Source organism: Numida meleagris, chromosome 1 (genome assembly GCF_002078875.1).
Source record: "Numida meleagris isolate 19003 breed g44 Domestic line chromosome 1, NumMel1.0, whole genome shotgun sequence".
In the NCBI taxonomy this organism is placed as follows: domain Eukaryota; kingdom Metazoa; phylum Chordata; class Aves; order Galliformes; family Numididae; genus Numida; species Numida meleagris.
In genome coordinates this window covers 33,967,547-33,987,589 of record NC_034409.1, presented here as the reverse complement: position 1 = coordinate 33,987,589, position 20,043 = coordinate 33,967,547, and the positions used below count along the sequence as shown (strand labels likewise).

The following is a 20,043-nucleotide window of genomic DNA, read 5'->3' as shown; positions in this document are numbered from 1 at the left end:
CTCACCCTTCTGTTGACAGCTCAGGGTTTGTCTCCACAAATGGTGGGGTAGAGCCCACAGTTATTGAGCCCCAGGTGACACGCTACAATATTCTCACAGCCCAAATGGGCACATTCTTACTCCACTAACGTTTTAATCTTTCCTAAGCATGGTTTTGAAGTAACCACCTTCGGCTGCTGCTGAAAAACTGCACTTCTCTTCCCTGCCCACTCCATACTCTCTCTCATTTTGGCCACAGGCCCCCACAGCTGGCCCTTACATTCTGCACTGGTGTGTTGCCTGCATTTCACTACTTACTTCACTTATGCTCTAAATAAGAGGCAGACGGAATTCTTCAGCTTCTGTTCTGGCTTGATACTGCCAATACAAGGATGTATCCTACAGTATGGCTATGCTGTCTTGGAAAGACAAGGTGTATTTATGAGTTTGTTCGTACCATTTAATGGCACTGTACTGTATAAGGAAGGTGCTTTTAGCTCTGCAGAGGTGGTCAAGATGATCACATGCGCAGGCTCTCTAGTGGAACTGTCAATATTCCCTACAGTGGGTGACACTGGAACAATTGCTTGCCTGTTCTGTGTGCATTAGGACCAATGCAGTTAAATTTCTAATAGGAAACTCTTGCTATTTCCCTTCTCTATGGCAGTTTCCCCATCTCCTATCTAATATCCCTTATAAATTACTTTTTTTAAAAAAGAAGTCATTTCCTTTCCTGCTGTAGCTCCCTTCCTCCTCTCCCTCTCCCCTCTCTTCCTCTTCCCCCTTCCATGCATCCTCTGAGATGGTCAAGTGGTACCTTTCGTTTGCACTGGCTCTAAGTGCTGGCTGCTTTGAGTTGCCTGCCGGACAGATTTGCAGCAAATCTGCACTGCAGCTCTTCTCTACAGGAAGCATTATTTTGAATCCTTCTCCTCAAACTGGCTACTAACTGTCAGGAAAATGGTACAATTTTGACACCTCCTTCCATCCGTTACAATTGCTTGTAACCAGGCAAAAGTTTCTGGGAGGGGTGGTTCAGTTGAGGTATGTCACAGTTAAACAGACCTTTATTACTTATGGAATCTAGTTCAAAGGAATTAATATAACAAAGATGCATCAAGTTTTTCACGGATTTCAAAGATATGTGAAACATTCATAGTGTCTATGATCAACGGAACAATAACTTGTTCAGAAGTTTTACTTGGGGTGGAGAAAACAAATGTTTTTCAATAGTTATAAGTCTCTTAGATGGCAGCAGCTTTTACTCTTATATCAAAATAGAGAACATTGAATGACAAATAACCCTTAATTAAAATATTTGAAGACATACTTTTGATAAGTTCAACTTTTGCAGACAAAAGCCAAAGAATCACAAAAAATGTTACATTATTTCAGAAATAGTATAATAGTATTTGCTGACTGAAATAGTTTCTCTCTTTGCCTTCCTGTGACTGCTGGGCAAACCAAAAGAGGACAAGGAAACAGCTGGCCAAACACAGATGGATCAGAGTGAAAAAGAACACAAACAAAGACTAAAAATGCTGGCTTTGCAATAGCACACCAGGACTGAAAAACTCTTCTTTCAAATGAGACACAATTAGGAAAGGAAGAAGGTCACCTGCACAGAACACCTGTAAAACTTACTCCTACCAAAGAAACAATAACACAATGGACGTACCATCTTCACTGGTATGGGGCTCCGTACTAGCATCCTGGTCCACTTCCTCTAATGTACCATGTTCACTGTATGGGCTGTCACTGAAAAGAAATGAAAGGTCAAGCCAGGGGAGAAACTAGACCATGAAAAGGATGCTTCAGTGAGCATTAAACCCATCTCTTCTCCCTGCAGACCACTAGGAGTAACTGACATTTTCCACGCATATCAGAGATATGCCACTCCCATGCAATTACTTAAAAGTATTCTTATAATGTTATAAAGTTATGTGCAACATGAATTGCATGACGGGCTACAAATATACAATTACAGAAAAAGTCTACGTACCTCTCATTCAGACAACATCTTCAGTTATTAAGAATCTGTGAATCCTTTATTAAGAACCTGTTAATCCTTTCATTTATGAAAACTCTGGGTGACTAAGAGAGGAAAGGAGCAGGGGGAAGGCATCATAAACGAAAATTTGTTAAAAGTGGTTCACCTCCCTTCTGAACGAGTGGTTCTCAGCCAGTCAGCTATTATCCTGTCTGGCTGTGGACTCTGAGTAGTACACTGTGAATTCTGGTATCATCTGGCTGAGCACAAGGCTAGCATCTTCCATAAAGCATTGTAGGGAACTTCATCATCACTGTCTTCGCTTCACATGTTTTACAGCTAAAACTTTCCGATATGAACTTAAATTACATTCTCATTTATCTCCATACTTCTTCGAAAGTCATTCTTTATCACAGGAGTTATCCAGACAACCAGTCTAATGATTTTATTAAGGAGACAGAAGGACAGTGTTCTGACTTACCAGTAGTCATCTCCAGCCATGCATTTTTCATACACTGGACCATCAAGTTCCTTAGCATCTGGAAAAATAGCCTCATGATGGATGATGATAGTTTTGATTATCTCATTCACGTGCGCCTGACAAGACACCTGATCTTGTATGTCTGGAACAGGCATCAGGGTTGGCCCAAAACAAATGGCCAGATTGTATGGATCCATCATGTTTTCATCGCTGTACTGTGAAAGGCTGTAAAAAAAGAAAAATCAAGAAAAAACGACTTTTCCACTGTAACTAACCTTATTTGGGAAACTGGAGAAATTTCATTTTCTATCCCCAGTCAGAGATTTCCTGCTCTCTGACACAATTCTACATAATACAACAAAACAAAAAAGGGGATTTCTTCCACAGTTTATATACATTATAGAGTGAGCTGTAGCACGTACATGTACGTATATGTACATGTTCTTAAACCGTTATATATAGTATACACTGACCTAATGGGCTAATGTAAAATGCATCAACTGCTGCTGCATCCATCTCATCAGCATTTATCCTGCATCCTAAGTGAGTATTACAGGCATCCTAAGTGGGTATTACAGGCATATCATATCTCACCCGACCTTGATGCATGTCTCCCATCAACTTGCTATGTAACTTAAGCAGACTGAATTGTCTTCTGGAGGGAACTAAGTTCCACAATCTTGCAAAGACTCTTCTGACTTCTTGTTTCTGTTTTTACTACACAACACTTGTGTTGTGCTCAGAAACTCCCACAGAAGTTTCATTTTGGAAGCAACTAAATAAAAGGCTTTGATTATTCTTATTAATCAACTTTTGCCAGCTCTTCTTTCCTATAGAAAATTAAACATGACTAGTTTTCATTTTTATTTTGAATGACAACTTGCTCTTTATTCCCTTATTCAAAAGCACCAAAATTTCTAGTGGACATTCTAGCTTTTGAGTGGTTCTGTGCAGGATCAGTTAAAAAGAATCAGAACTGCTGAGACATCCTTTACCTTACTGCTGTTCTGTACTCCGAAGCAGCATATGCATTGGTATGTCTGGTTGCATTTAAATACAGCAGTATATTCCCATTAGACAGTGAATTTTATGAGAGTTTGCCATGTACAAACAATACAAATTGATGAGGCAAACCTTTACATGACTGCCTTCATAACTACTTTGTAAAATTAATCATGGTCTCCCTATTTATGCCATGATGTTTTCATATCCTGTGCGTTGAATGAAGATGTTGTTCTACTGATACGTGAGATGATTCAGCCTTTGTAAGTGTACAGGATGATTGCATAAAAAACACAGCAACCATCATTGTGAAATATGGCAAGTTCTGCTGGTGACCAGCATCATTCCATACTCTTCTGGATTCACTACTGGAGCTGATACTGTTCGACATCTTCATGAATGACCTGGGCACACTCAGCCAACTTGCAGATGATGCCACACTGTGGGGAGCAGGAGATACACTAAAGGGTAGGGCTGCTATTTAGAAGGACCTTGACAAAATGGAGGGATGCATTGACATGGACTTTATCAAGTTAAGTTAAACAAGGATGAATGCAAGGTCTTGCCCCTGTCTAGGAATGTACTATTACAGTCTGGAACTAACTACTATGTAGCAGCTCCCAGTTAAAAACAATGGGATCTTGCTGGACAAGAAGTTGGTTGCGATTCAGCAGTCTGTCCTCTGGCTATGAAGGCTAGTTGCATACATAGTTGCATTAGGAACTGCAAAATCAGTAGATCAAGGGAATTAATTATTCCACTCCACTTAGCGCTCATGACGCCGTACTGGGCTTGAGGTACTGAATCTAGTTTTGAGAGACTGACAAACTGGTGCAAGCCCACTGAGATGGTCAGAGAGCTGGAGCACATGGGGTACAAAGTGACGTGGAGATAATTTGTTCAGCCTTAAGAAGAGAAGACTAAAGGGAAACATACCTGCATTCTTGTGCCTTCTAAATCACAAATGTGAAAGAAACAGACTGTTTTGGAAGTACATACCAAAAGGATGAGAGACAACAGGTACAAGGCACAGCAAGAGACACTCCAGCTGAGAGCAGGAAGAAAACTGCTCACTGTGAGGCTAACCAAACACTGGGTCAGACTACCCAGAGAGGCTGTGGATTCTCTGTCCTTTGAAATACCTGACTGGATAAGGCTTTGGGCAACGTGATCTACCTTTAGAAGCTTTGAGCAGGAGGCTAGACCAGGTGACCTCTAGCCATGATATCTGATGACTTTTTGGCCACATGAACATATGCAAAAAGCACAACTGGACTTGCAGAAAGTCGAACTATGGAAATGTTTTTTCTGTAGCTGCAACAAGAGCAGTTTGGAGGCAGTAAGAGATTTAGCCTTCTTTCTGAATTGCATTCCTGTGCAGGGAGCTTAGATTTAGCTAACATGACCATGTACCAAGTACAACCTTGTATAACTCTGGCCAGTCTATATGTCTATTCAGGGGAGAAGCTGCAACATAAGCATCTGAGATATTTACACTGTGTCACTACTGAGTGATGAATTCATGCTTTCAATGAATAGTTGCTTTCACAAACCTTTGGATCTCTGCCCCTCTTTTAAATATTACCTGAAAGTGGTTCATGAATTACTAGAAGAAAGGAAACTGGAACAGCTGTTAATACAGGCACACACACACACAACCTGGCTGAAAAGAGCCTGTTTCTATAGGAACAAACAGAAAGGATTAAATGGGGAAGGTAGCGAAGACAGAATGAATCAGCAGAGGGCAAATTCAGGAAAAAAAAGAGGAAAAAGGCAATACAAAAACAGGTATAACAGGAAACAGACAATATGACAGCGGAAGGAAGAGAGAGAGAATTAGGGCAAAGTGCACAGCAAGAAAAGTTTGCAGTGAAAATATCAGGCTCAGCAAAACTAGAGAGAGCTATGAAGGACTGGAGGGTGAGCAATTGACCAAACTGTCTTTATTTTCTCTTTGGGAATGAAGTAGCTTTTCTAGTACAATAAAGACCTTTCTCCCTTTCTCACACACCCCTCCTTCCAGCAGCTGCTTGTGTTTTGTTAGGATCCAAACAGTTTATATCAAAGCATACACAAAGGATACACGTTCTAGGTACTGGTAACCTCATTAACAGAAAATAGAAGAAGCAATATACATCTCATTCTGAGAGTGCCTAGCATCAAATAGGTAGCTTGCAATGCCTGTGTTGTTTGAATATACTGTTTACTTTTTCCATCAGGAGATTAAAATCAGATTGAGATGAGGAAACAAAAATCTACTTTTAAATTATGTAAATTATTTTAAATGTAACTAGAGTTTGTATTTGTTACTTTTCTTGCAGTACTGGTGTAGACTGCACTTCCCATTTTGGACATTACTTTAATCTGTCTTATTATAACCTTGGTCATTATTGAACAAATGCAATTTTAATTTAAACAGAAACTGGTGTTTTCCTTCTATTTTTGTTGTCAATTAAAAGATCATCTTTTGTGTTAAACACAACTTAAACATAAAGAAGTAAAGAATACTGATTCCAGTAGAGGAAAGCAGATAAAGACATGGTATCCCCAAGAAGTATAAAGCACTTACTGATTGAGGAAGGCAAAGAGGTATCTCATCACTATAAGGACCGACCTGGGCAAAGTGAGGAGGAGTTTGCGGATGTGAAGAGCCCTCTCATAGAGATTGTCTATTCCTGTAAACAGACCAAAGTACTTTAAATCACATTTCATATTATGGTATAAAATAGTATTCAGTCTACTTAATTTGACTCTTTGCCACCGCATGTCTGTGGACAATATCTTCTCATATTATGGTATTACAAAAGTAAGACCTGAAAGTCTTCTTTTCTCTCATTAAAATCACACAGTTTAAAAATAGTGTATTTAAACATAGAAGGTGATAAATCTGCCAAAGTCAAACCTTGTGTCATTTGCTGAGCTAGGCAGTTCATGAAACCAAAATAAGAGAACATAAATAATCTGAGGGAATCAAGGAGACACGTTTGCCACTAGTTTCAAAAACAGAATTCTCTCTATTTAAGTGTATGTATTAGCTATAATGTTCCAATCAGCGAGCTTGTCTAATCAGTTTTCTTAATGAACAGCTATAACTCTATTAATGGCAAAGTAGAACAAAGGTCTTCAGTTGCTTGGGGTGTAAACAACAGACACAAAGATCTCATGTACTTTCCTGGCTGATTTTATAGCAGTTCACCAAAATTGTCCCAAAGCAGGCAAAATAAAGTCAACTTGATAAGAGTCAGTTCCTAATGTCTTACAACAAAGATCCATTATTTTCTATGCTGATCAGAAAGATTATGTGGTTGAAAGTGGGGCACCGATAGGATAAAAGAAGAAAACATTTTTCAAAAGAAGTAATCTCTAAATGTTTTATTCCATTTGTTTTCTGCATTAGATGGCACTGCTAGAAACAACCTGAATTTCAGTAATGCTTCCTTTGTCAGCTACATTAGATGAGAAATACTGTCCAGTGGCACTGAAATTGTTATTAAAAAATTTAGAAATGAGAAACAGGAGCTGATGCCAATAGCTGAAACACCATTTGTACAACAACAACAACAAAGTTACATTCAACAGGAGAAGTTTAAAACAATTACTTTCATTAAAATGTTAACTGTAAGCAGAGTTCCAAGTGTTTATTTCTGCTCTTTGGTAAGGCCAGTTCTACCAATCTGAATTTATTTGCAGAAGCAAAATGTGCAGTGATTTATGCTTCTTAGAAGAATAACTGGTGTTTAATAATTAGTATCTTGGTATCAAAAATGAAGCATAAGAAGAGAATCAGCAGTGAGACTTCCACTGCATATAATTAGGATTAGCTAGGGTAGTAAACTAAAGGGCAAAAACTGTTCCTACATCTGCACTTATGGGAAATCCCACTGGCTCAGCACCACTAATGTGCTTGGAAACAGAAGATTTTGGGATGGGTTAAGAACAGGAGTCCTTTGCAGGGGCCTGCTATGCCTTGGAGATGTCTGCACACCTGAGATCTGCAGAACGATCGCAGTTCTCCTCTCCCTTTCCAGAACATACCCTATCTTGGACATGTTAATGCTATGCACTTTCACTTCTGCACCAGAGTGCCCCACTGCTCTTCTGCACTGCTCATGGACACTGCTTTTAGCACAAGGCCTTTCTCCACCTGCTTAAACTTGGTGGAAGGAGCCTGACCATATCTTCAGTTCCTACTCTTTCCAACAAATGCTGCTGCCATTACTGCCAGTGCTGCCTTGCAGTCTCTAGCTCACCTGACCTCCCTGCCAAACCTAGCTGTGAGTCTTTGTAGACAATCAAGGATTTTGGTGGTTCTGAGCCTGTGTGCAGGTGGGTTTTCTATGGAATGAGGTTTGCAGAGGAAGGTCCCCAAGTGCTTCAGTTAGTTCCTGGAACGCTCCTGTCTCAGCAGCATGTCTGCACAGTGCTATGGCACAGCTCCTCCCAAGCCTTTCCACCCTGTGTGCTGGATATAGGAAGCTAGAGGGAAGTTGAAACACAGCCAGGATCTGTTTTCTGCATCAAAGGCTTTACTTGGTAAGGCTTTGTGCTGTGGTCCTGCCTCTTCCAACCAGATCTGGAGACCTGCCCTGAACCAGGTTCAGTCATCGCTGAATTCAAATCCACACTGAACTGAGAAATGCACTGGCCTGACTCCCAGGTGGGTCCAGTGGCTCCTTCCAGCAGCGTGCTGCCTACGTGGGTGAAATAGTTTTGTTAAACCTAGGAAACTAAAACCAAGATGGGGCACAGTCTTGAATGCTGGCATGCAGGTACTGCATAGTAATCTCTTGGTCTGTGCCAACTGCAACTTTTCCGAGCATTTCCCAGGCACAGTTCACAGGATGTATGAGCCAGGAACTGGTCTCTGTAGTCAGCATGGACAAGGCAAAGGAGGCATAGAGAATTTGGATGTGTGGTCATGTGCTGAGCTACCCCAGTTGCCCCAGTAGGGGCATACTGGTACCAGTAGGTAACCTTTGCAATGAAGCTGTTAAAAACAATCCACACAAGGCTCAAGTGTGAGTATTTCTAATTCCTTCCTGATAACCCAGCCCCAGCTTCCATGAAAGCCTCTTTATTGAAAATCCAAACCACTGCCAAGAGGTAAGTTTGCATGCTTTCCATGCTGTTTCAAAAGGTTTGTTTGCCCTTCTGAGCACTGATTTGGTATAAAGGAGATATCTAGTAACATCATGCATTTGCATGCTGCTTTCGAGTGAGGAGCCAAATTTTAGAGTTGCCAGTGTGTTTGTAGTGTATGAGAGTTTGGATATGTCAGAAAGAAGGAGTGAATACAGAGAGCTCCTTCTGCATCCAGGCAGAAAGAATTTGCAGCTCTGCTGCAGAGGAAAGCGAAAGCATTGCCTTGCTGCCACTGACTGCATTGCTAAAGAGAACCTCAGCACCAAATGGTCATTCAGGTCACAAGCTGGCAGCTGCAAGGAACCACTGGCAGTGCCAATACCAGAGCATATTAACACAGTTTTCCCAATACTGAAGCGTATATGCCACTGTGTTTTCTCTCCCACAGTGCTTCTGTTGGAGGTCTTCTTCATTACTCTGATTTTAAAGAACTGTAATTACCCTTACCTCAGCACTCAGTGACCTATTACTCATTTTTTAGCTAAGAAAATTGAAATTCTGATATTACACAACTTGTTCAAATAATGCAATTAGTTGCATTAAAGGAAAATGGAATCAGAGAATGTGAAAACTGATTCATTACTCTAATGATATGAGAAGACTCTAATTTCCAAACACAGAAAATGGAATAAGCTTCTGGCAAGGCCTAACATACTGAGAACTAACATGATTTCTCTAACTAGTCAGGAAAGAGAAATCTGAGTGAACAACACACACATATCAGTTTCAGATCAAGATCACCATTAGGTAAAAACAAAAAATAAAGATGGTTACTTATTTGCTAGTTCCTGTGCCGCAGAGGTCTCATTGCTACATTATGTACTATGAAATCAACACGCACTACAGACTAAACTAAAAACTGGTGTTAGATAAACAGTCCAAGCATCAAGTAAGCCTGGATGACCTGAATGGATGTGTCATATATTGCTATGAGTTATTGATGACCTTTCATAATTCACAAAAACTTTTGGAGCTCTTGACTGACACACCTGCCTCCTAGACATGTCTAAGCCATGAAGATCAAACCTACAACCAGAACAAATCCAGCATACCAATGCCACTGAAGAAATAAATTATCAGCCAGCTGCCTCTTTGTCAGCCACATGCTAAGGACCACGTTTCAATAGCATGAGCCAGGCATAAATCCTAGCTACCCAAGACTTACACAAAAGGTGTGATTTTTGACCTCCAAGAAAGATAAAATACTGGTACCTGTTTTGGAGAGGTGGTGTCACCTTTGCTTACTACAATGAATGTGCACTTTTCTCTTGTTGAACAAATAACACATATTAACCATCTGGTGACTCATGCTTTTGCAAAAGCAGACATTAGAGTGAAACAGGCCAGAAGTGAATAATCAGGCTCAGAGAGTGTAAGAAGCATCAGAGAGGAGAAAACACAATTGCTAACAGAAGCCCCCCAAATGCAAACAAAACAAGAATAACTTGAAAATGAAGACAGGGATACATTCATCCTAAGTAACATTAAGGAAATGTAAGGCAAATTGAAGTTTAATTAAGCAATAATCCTGAAGTAGTGCAGCATGTAAAAGGCAATACGTATTCAAATATATAAATTCAGTGCTTTGGTGATGGAAAACAAAAGGCTTTTGGTATCCTGGGCTCCATCAGAAGAGGGGTGGCCAGCAGGGAGAGGGAGGTGATTGTCCCTCTCTACTCTGCCCTTGTGAAGCCCCATCTGGAGTACTGAGTCCAGGCCTGGGGCTCCCAATACAAGAAAGACAGGGAGCTGCTGGAGAGGGTCTGAAGAAGGGCCACAAAGATGACCAGAGGGCTGGAGCACCTCCCCTACAAAGACAGGCTGAGGGAGCTGGGCTTGTTCAGCCTGGAGAAGAGAAGGCTGCGGAGTGACCTAAAGGGAGCCTACAAACAGGAGGGCAGTCAACTCTTTGAAAGGGTAGATAACGGCAGAACAAAGAGAAATGGCTTTAAGTTGAAGGAGGGAAGACTTAGGTTGGATATCAGGGGGAAGTTCTTTACTGTGAGAGTGGTGAGGTGCTGGAACAGGCTGCCCAGAGAGGCTGTGGATGCCCAGTCCTTAGAGGTGTTCAAGGTGCCCAGTTTGGATGGGGTCCTGGGCAACCCGGTCTAGCATTAGATATGGAGGTTGGTAGCCCTGCCTGTGGCAGGGGTGTTGGAGCTTGGTGATCCTTGAGGTCCCTTCCAACCCAAGCCATTCTATGATTCTGTGATTCTATGATTTTGCAAGACAGCAATTGCTGGTGGTTCCCAAGTACTCTGGGCCATTTGGCCGCATGCCTTATCATCCCAGTTGAGTTAAAGATGCTACAAAAGCACCACTCATTTCCTGGTCATGGTCCTACATATGAACTCTCTTTCACTAGTGGTGAAACGTTCAACAGAGAGAAACTTCCAGCCTTGGGAACACTCAGAGCTCAGAAACCAAAACTATGGATTCTGGTTTGTGCTCTTTTATCACCCTTTGTTGATACTTCCTGGGCCAGTCTCAGTAGTAACAAAAGAAATGCAAACATTTTGCAAAGGGAAGATATTGATCAGAACATATGGGAGGAGAAGACTAGTGTTAGCAATGAATGAATTGTGCTAACCTAATAGGCACTGCTGTGCAAGCTAAGCATATTTCGCAGCCAAGGGCACTACGAAGGAAGGAGATGAAGGCAAATAGTGGTAATGTAAGACATCTCTCACCTTTAGGACCAATGGTTTGAAAGACAAAATCCACTGTAGTAGCTCTGAGTGGGGGATCTCTCACTACTTGGAGTGGCACCTAGTATTAACTGAATGAATGCTAATGCTTATTTTACACATTCACTGAAGATCAAATGGGACTGAATTACACTTGCAGAGGTAATTTTTATGGTCAATTTGCAGCTGACAAGTCATCTACATGAATATGTATTAGTGCTGACTTCACAATTTGTCCGCCTTTCCACTTCAGTAGATGAGTCCAATCCAACTCAAAGGTATGTATACATTAACTCAGCACTGCCATCTACAACTCTTTCAGATCTACTTAAGAAGGAAGACAAACACAATGGTATCCACTGTCACTTGGTGAAGAAAACAGTTGTCATTTGGTTGAATATTTTTCAGGAAGAGCTGACAATTCATAACATAGTTTTTTAAGTGATACTTTAGAAAAGCAGTAAATACTATGCATACATAACGTTCACGTCTGGAGCTAAATGCACTTTGCTGGCTGCAAAGGATCAAAACGATAAACGATAAACATTAGAAGGAAAAAGTTTTCATCCATCCTGGCATCTTAGTATATCAAATTTAGGGCACAGGAGATGAAATCAAGAACTATAATGACCTGAGCAGAAGCTACACCGTCAGGGCAGCTGAGATGAGTCTGCTGCCACATTGCGCACCTATGCATGTAGATGTCAACTATAGTTCACACATACAAAAACTAACTCCAGGAAGGAACTGCAGTACTTAAGTAGCTTCAGTATTCTCTGCCTCTGTGTAACTCCTCTTACAAATACTTTGTTTGGCCCAATCTATTTTTAGAAAGGGGCAGAAGAGAAGTACCTCGCAACTCTTCTCCATTCCCCACCACCACATTTTACCTGCTGGATTGTTGAGTGCTGCTCTGAGCAATAGCAGCCACTACTTTTGCTAAGAATGCAGAATTATGGTCCATAATGAAAAGGATTCGTTATGTTCTGTCCTACCTTTCCTGCTTGCTTTGGAGAAGTTAGAGTTTGGACCCAATTTTACCTAAAACAGTCCATAAACCCAAACAGAAAAACACCATTTGCAGGAGTCTAATTAATACAAATTGCCCTAAAAGCCAGTCATTTTGCTCTGCTTCCAACGTATTTCCAAAAGGGAAAGCATTAAATCACAATGCTCTATTTCATTTTAAAATATATGCATAGATGCAAAGGAATTCCTCAGTGGCTGTACTGAGGAAAGGTTCATTTTGCAGCTGTAACCTCAATTATGCTTGACATCCATAAGTAAGTACCTCAGTTTCAAGGGTTTTTTCACTGGCAACATTACATTTCCATATAGAATGCATGCCATTCTGCCTTTATAAAGTTTTACACGAACATTAACCTCATTGATTTGTTTTTCTCCCTCCCTCTCCAATAACAATTTCTGTCACTAATTAACAAAAACACATTGGCACTTGCTTTAAAAAATTATTTGCAAATGAGTTAATGTTTAATCCTTTTCTCACTGTTCATCAGAAAGAGAATGCAATAAGCATTAAGAGTTCCTACTTCTTAAATAAAAATGTGAAAGCTTTCTGGACTTCATGTAGTCAACTGTGATCTAAAGAAGTTACAGAAATGTCTGTTCTCACAGAATAGATGGAGTCTGGCCCTGCTCCCAACAACATGAAGGCCAAGACACTTAGTATGTGAAGGAACTGTTTGGTGTATTAGGGCCACATGAGCACAGAAAAAGAAACTAATGCGACTATGACAGGTTCCAAGTCTGAAGTGGGAGAAAAATCTTGCCTGGACTGTATTCCTTTTTGCAAGACATACGGAATATGAACACTGAAAGACAGCAATAGAAAGGGTCTTTGAGGCAGACCCTGTGTATCCTGAAATGCTTTTTTTTTTTCCCAAATAAAAAGCATCTTATTCCCTGGAAGTAGTGCACCACTTAAGAAGGCACACAGACTAGGTACACAGCTGTAAAAACACTCCACCCTGGGCTTCTCTCAGATAATCAGAAGATGCAGACACACAGCTCGCTATTCCCAGTGTGTGACCCTGGGCTGGCTGTGGATACAAGGCACAAGAGCTGTTTTTTTCTCTCATCACATTCAAGACTCCCACTGTGACAACACAAATAAAACCACCCCACTATGTTCAAAATGAAAATCCCTTTGTTCAGCCAAATTCCAAACTTAAGTCTTCTCCCTTCACTGAAGGGAGGCAATGACGTGTTATTTCAGAGTGCCCCTAAAGATAACCCTGAGGAAACCAAATCAAACAGCAACAAAATCTTGCTTTTGTAGATATGTGTCTTCCTTCAAAAGCTGCCAAGAACACTTAACAAACATTATCATGAAGAAAATCTCTATCTTCTGCAAGAGCAACAGTACAGTCAAATCCAGCAGAACTACTCAGTCACTGTCCTGGTTTCAGCTGGGACAGTTTTCTGTTTCTTTTTTTCTTCATAGTATCCAGTATGATATTATGCTTTGGCTTTGGGATAAAAACAATGTTGATAACACACCAACATTTTAGTTGTTGCTGAGCAGCGCTGTACAGAACCAAGGACATCTCAACCTCTTGTACTGCTCTCCCAGCGAGGGAGGCTGAGGGGGTACAGGGAGCTGGGAGGGGATGGATCCAGGACAGCTGACCCAAACTGGCCAAAGGGATGTTTTATACCATACGACACCATGTGAAAAACAAAACAACTTTAAGAACTGTGGGGAGTTGGCTGGGGTCAGCCACTGCTCAGGGACTGGCTGGGTTAAACCACAACATCACTACACCTTGTTTTGATAAGGTGCTGTAGAGTTGATAGTCCAGATTTAGGACAGCCTTAGAGAACAGGCTGGTCTAAGCCAGGATCAGATGGCAACATCTCTTCCCCAGTAATTACCCCACTAGTGGGAAAAGCAGCAACTTAGTTCAAAACTAATCAAAACTAAGCTCTGCCAGATGATTACTACTAGTTAAATAAAAAGGTTGTTAATTCTTCATTGAAAACAATCCCGTTCCTGAAACATGAAATAGTTTGATCTCCTCCAAGGAATCCAAGGCCTAATGCTAAAGATTTAGCGTTATTTTTCATTGCTATTTTTCTCAAAATTCTTGATAACAGAAGATCGCTTTTCGATAACTGAACTTGATCACTCTCAGCAACTGTGTAAGAAGTTGGTGAATCACCCCCAGCTGCTAAGGTGCCGTGGACACATCCTCAGCCTGCTGAACTTCTGATCTCCTTCCACATATCCTATCCTGTCTTCAAAAGCATCAATAGTGAATGGAATTTCTCTGAAATGATCCAGGGTCCTCTTCTTAGAATGAATTTAAACAATTGTTTCTGGCAGATACTTTTCCATCTTCTAAACACTTCACTTCTGTAATCACTGCAAGCTGAATATTCATATTTGGTATTTTAAATTTCTATTAAAAGCTCTTCAACACAGTGGAGTGCAATTCTACTTACTTTAGTATATAGAATAATGCATATAGTACCTTCACATATAAGAACTTCACTATTATTTTAATGCTTAGTAAAAATAACGAAGTCATAAGGAGATCCAACAGGCAGAATCTGAAAGCAAACATTTTGAAAAGGAAATCTTGTGCAAATGTTTAATGATGAAAGTGATTAACCATCTGAACAGCTTATCCACAAATGTGGTACATTTTCTGTCAACTGAAGCTATTAAACCAATACATTTTTTCCAGCAGACACGCTTTAATTCATCCAGAAGTTATGGAAATCTGCACAGGATTAGTAGGTAAAGTTCCATCATCCCTGTCATGCAGAAAATCACTCACTCAAAACAATCCCACTTTAAATTTCAGTTTCTATGACTCACAGACATTTTCTGGGCTGTAGTACTGCAGAGAGATAAAGCTGAGCTCAGGCAGGACAAAGATTATACTTTCTAAAGAGATGGTGGCTCTCTCAGCATCCTCCTTAGTGGGGAATCAGACTATTAAACTGCAGAAAATTGCGCAGGTCTGTTTGACAAAAACATTGCACACAGACCTGATCCCAGCAACCCACATAGTTCATAACCTCCAGGCTGAATTACTGCAATCCTCCCTATGTGGGAAGGAAACAGCATGTGCAGTGTTCCCCCGGCACAGAGCAGAACAGCCCATCTGCTGGCCAGTCCAGGACACTGTGCACACATCAGTGCTGTCCTGACTGCTGGCTGTCCCCTGTGCCAAAATAACACAGTTCAGAGAGCCTGTCCTAATTAATATCCCCAAAGGACAAGCCCTCATTACCTGTGAAACTGTCCATTGGCTCTATTTGGCTGAAGCAAGCAATTTACAAAGGAAGGGTTCAGAGAAGGAAGTTATTCCACGCAGCAAGGACCTCTCTGACTACTTCTAATGGACCCACAGGGAACAGTAAGCCTACTGATGGTTCGCTGGGCCTCACACCTCCTGAATATCTGCAGGGATCTGTGAACTGGAAAAGGCTTTGTGCATGCCAGAGCAATTCAGCCATCCACTGACTAATTCCTAAATTACTACAAGCTCTCAGCATCCAGCTACAAACACCAGCAGCACACAGACTAACACGCTCCTCTTCTTGGGCATCCCATTACAGCTTGACAATTCTTGTGAGCTGGAAGGCAGATTGGGCTCTTCTGCAGACAACATTCAGCTGCTTCCCCCTGTTCTTGCACTGAATGGTTTTCCAGACAGTTGGATCCGGGTTTTTAAGCTGAGCACAACAAAGGTCCAGAACCACACAATGCTGAGCAGTTTGGTACTTATTCACCAGCACCGACCCCAAGCTGCAGGGCATGAAAACCTCTGTGAAAAGTAACATATTCTGTTTGCACAGTCATGACTTCATCCCCTTCCATCTGCCTCAGTGCACAGAAGAAAATAATAATGCTTATAAATTTAACTATCTCCTGTACACCAGAAGATTTTCTTCCTGCTCTGTTAGACAAAGAGTTGTACTGTACATTAATCCCCCTGGAAAAATGGAACAACCACAGCTGCAAGTATGACTAATAGCTGACCCAGACTGTTACAGACGGCAAACAAATTGCCTGAGAAAAAAACTGTGAAGTTAGGTCTTTTCTCATTCTGCTACTGCATATATGAAAATAAAGTTCTACTGAGAAATACATAGATTTCTACTTACTGATACAAGAAATAAGATCATTAAATCTTTCCTTAGGAAAGACAGGATTTTCCAGCCCTCGGAAATAGAGCTTCAGTACTCCAGCAACTGAGTTAATGTCATGGTTACTTTGGTCATCTGCCAAAGGATTTTCACCTTAAAAAGAAAATAAAGTGAATAAAACACACATGCAGGAGCCTTCTTTCATGCAGCATTTTAAGAAATGAATGACACTTTTTCTTGTTGTTTTTACTATGTGGGAGGTGGCAATGCAAGCATTCAAGTAAGATAATAAACACTGATTTATAAATCCCAGGCTGTGATTAAACTGAAAACATCAGCTTAAATAAAACTTCCTTTACATTACATAATCCAGCAATCTCTCAGGTCCTGAACTTCCTATCAGGTATTTATGGACATGTTATTATTTACAATTAGTAAAATAAAGGTGTTCTACGTGCTTAATGGAATAAGGTTTCTCAGACTGTTTTTTGAGAGCTTACATAAAGCAAATGGAATTAGATAACTCTTTGAATTACAAATTTGTCTTAATTCTGAAAAATTCAAATGCTCAGGAATTTATGTGACCATTTGGTGAAAACACTGCATGGAAACTGAAACTCTAAGGCCCATGACTGAACTATGTTTAATTCTAAAGACTCAGTCTTTACTTTGAAACACTTTAGAATGTGTGTACCTTCCAGAACAACACTACCTAGGAGAAGCAGTGAAAAATAAGGAATATGCAGGAGTTGGAGAATAAGAGAATGTATGTGTCTCCACTTCAACCATAAAAACAGCTTATTTGCACATCTTTTCAAGGACCAGACCAGGTGTAATAAGATACGCAACTAACACTAGGGAGAAAAATATCGTGTGTATTTTTTCATGCTTCTAGTCACAAGATTTACTGCTCCAAGGGCTTTCTTATTAGCACATGATCTGTAAAAGGTTCTTCTGGAAACTGAAAAAAATAAGCAGCTTCCAAAACCCAGGAAAAGAGAATATAAGACTAAAAAGAGAGAAAATCATAACTAATGTTAACACAATTAGGGGACTGTCAGACTCTATCTCCTATGAATCCTAAGCTTGCTGTTGCAAGCCATTCACGTACAAAAATCTATTTTCACTTCCTGTTATATTTCCCATAATTCTTCCTCAGGGGCTGAAGATTCCTTCAGGAACAAAAACTGAAAATGGACTGACTCATTCACAGCCCGTATTTGCATTGACCTGTATGTGCATTGACTGTGATGTCACTTTGGCACAGGGGCTAGAAACTTAAGCACTCATATTCCAGAAGATCAAACAGCATCATTCTCAAATTGCATTAAGAAGTCTCTTGAATCTAATTAAAAACACAATATTTCCTTTTTAAGAACCTTTAAAATAAAGACTAACTATCCCTTTTGCCATAACAAAACCAACCTTAAGCTCCTGGGACATAACTGGCGGAAAAACATGTTCATGTCATCATCACACCTCACCTTTACACATGTGATGGTGCAAAGTTTTAGGTGCAGCACACAAAGTGCATACAAACTGCTTAAACAGTCAAGAAAGTAATTAGAATTTGAAAGATTTTTAACTCACAGACATTAGAGTGGTTGAATAAAGGAAAATGCAATTACCTCTCTCAAATGAATTTTTAATATCATTCACCTCCACCTGGGAACCAGACACTCTAAAAATCCCCTGATGCTGAAGACCTGCAGCAAAGATAGGAGTCAGTGGTGAGAAATGAATCCACTTTTTAAACAGTTTTCATCTCTATTTTTAAAACAAAGCTGTAGTGGCAAATGCATTACATGAAAGATACATTCAAAGGTTCAATCAGTAAATTACGTAACATATTTCAGTGCTTACCATATAAGTTGATAAATCTGATACAGCTTTCCACGATGAGAGGAATGACTTGCCCTGAATCCTGGTAAAAATAAGAGCAGAAAGAGTATATTGCAGATTTGAAAAACTCCCTTCTCTGGACTAAATATGAAAAAGAGATTTCTTTTTTTCTCAATCCAGATGGACACACAGTGCTGCCAAAAAAATACATACGAAAAAATATCATTTAGGTAGGGATGGAAAGGAGTAGGTGAAGAGAAAGGATTATGGTTCTTAATGAAAATCACCGAATCAGGAAAATCACAGACTTCATTCTCTGCCTCTGCCATTGTATCTGGCTAACACTACAGTGACATCTAAGCTCACGCATCTGGTTTAGATTATTGAAGCAAAATGAATTAAAGCAGTGAATTTGCCTTTTTAGAAGTTTATTATTAACAAGAACACTTCATGATGAAGTTTCTGCACTCAGGTTAAACATTCCTTTTTTTTTCTGTGGTGGAGAAAGTCCTACACAGGTCTAATTACACAGGACCTAATTCCTGGAGGTGCTTTTTCTTTGGCTAAAAGTTATTGACCATGAACAGTTGACAAAGCTTTTTCTAGACCTGCTGGACTATTGGAAAAGTTCTTGGAGAAGAGTCTCCCAGTGACACTGCATGGGGTAGTGGCTGTCTCCCTTCTGGCTTCCTCCTGATCGGTGTACCCTAAAATACAGCGGATGATGGTTCTGCATGATATTTCAGGCTGCACAAACTACCTGGTAACACACAGGGTGGTGAACTGAAGCCACGTGCAGCCTAGCACAGTGTCCAGCTGCCTTTCAGCACAATCAGGGCATGGGGAAGGGAGGTCATGGCCTACACCTTCCCACCTTCAACTGGCAGAGCTCATGGATCAGAGCTGTTGGACTCAGCCATCACAGAACTGCCAGTTAATATGTACATTTTCAATTAAACTTAGACCATTTAAAAAAATGGAGAAGAAATGCTTGTGGTGGTAGGGTGAGAAGATGAATATATACTAATTTTCAGAGAACTGCTTTTTTTCCTTTAAATTGCTTGCTTTCCAAAAGAACTGTCACAGTCCTTCAGTTGTGTGTTTTGGCACCTTAAAACATGGATGTCTTACCCAATGCACATCAATGACTACAAGTCACCAGATAGCTATTAGAGTTATAAATCATACGATTAAAAATTATTTTGAAAGTTAGTGCTTATGCTGGAAAAATTACTATTTCATAAATAATAAGTACCTTCAAAATTCTTGTCCTAAAAGCTATAATTTTTCTTTCCAAATGAATTTCAAATATGCAAGCACTCAGAGAATTGATTAACTCATTTGAAAGTTTGACATAAAAGCAGTCTGTATTACAAAACCATGAATTCAAAACCTGCAACTCACAGTACACATTTCCTCTTACAAACTAGTCCTTCACATGTTCATACTAAATTACACTAAAGGGAAGTTTATGAATTGAGCTCAAATAGACAAAAAGTCAAGTGCTAGAAACAAATGACTGAAAAAGAACACAGACTGAAGCAACAAAACAAGCACTTCCTGAAACAACCTAACTCCTGATTTTCTGTGTCCTACATATTGTTTTAGTGGGCCTCAACAAAGAGTGTAACAGCAATTTCACCATTTAAGTTGTGGCTTGTTTGTCTTTTAAAACAAAACCTAGCTGTTATGGTTTTGTGATTTTTTTTTGTTGTCGGTATTCCACATCATTACATCATGTAAGGTACGGGCAGTTAAAGGGTTAATTCCCCGGTTACTGTAAACTGCCTTTTTTGGTG

At 40.2% G+C, this 20,043-nt stretch overlaps 1 protein-coding gene across 3 annotated transcripts in view; it reads right to left on the bottom strand.

The window, feature by feature from the left end:
• The window catches only part of SRGAP1 (SLIT-ROBO Rho GTPase activating protein 1), a 149,574-nt gene that overhangs the window by 12,227 nt on the left and 117,304 nt on the right, over positions 1-20,043 (bottom strand). For 2 of the 3 annotated variants that reach the window (XM_021385062.1, XM_021385063.1), the window contains exons 13-18: positions 18,266-18,326; positions 18,031-18,108; positions 16,421-16,555; positions 6,022-6,127; positions 2,451-2,675; positions 1,658-1,737 (exon numbers count right to left, since the gene is read on the bottom strand). In XM_021385062.1, coding sequence (XP_021240737.1) covers positions 1,658-1,737; positions 2,451-2,675; positions 6,022-6,127; positions 16,421-16,555; positions 18,031-18,108; positions 18,266-18,326 — 685 coding nt within the window. Of the gene's footprint in view, positions 1-1,657; positions 1,738-2,450; positions 2,676-6,021; positions 6,128-16,420; positions 16,556-18,030; positions 18,109-18,265; positions 18,327-20,043 lie in introns of those variants that run through there. The other variant, XM_021385064.1, reaches the window with a different exon arrangement.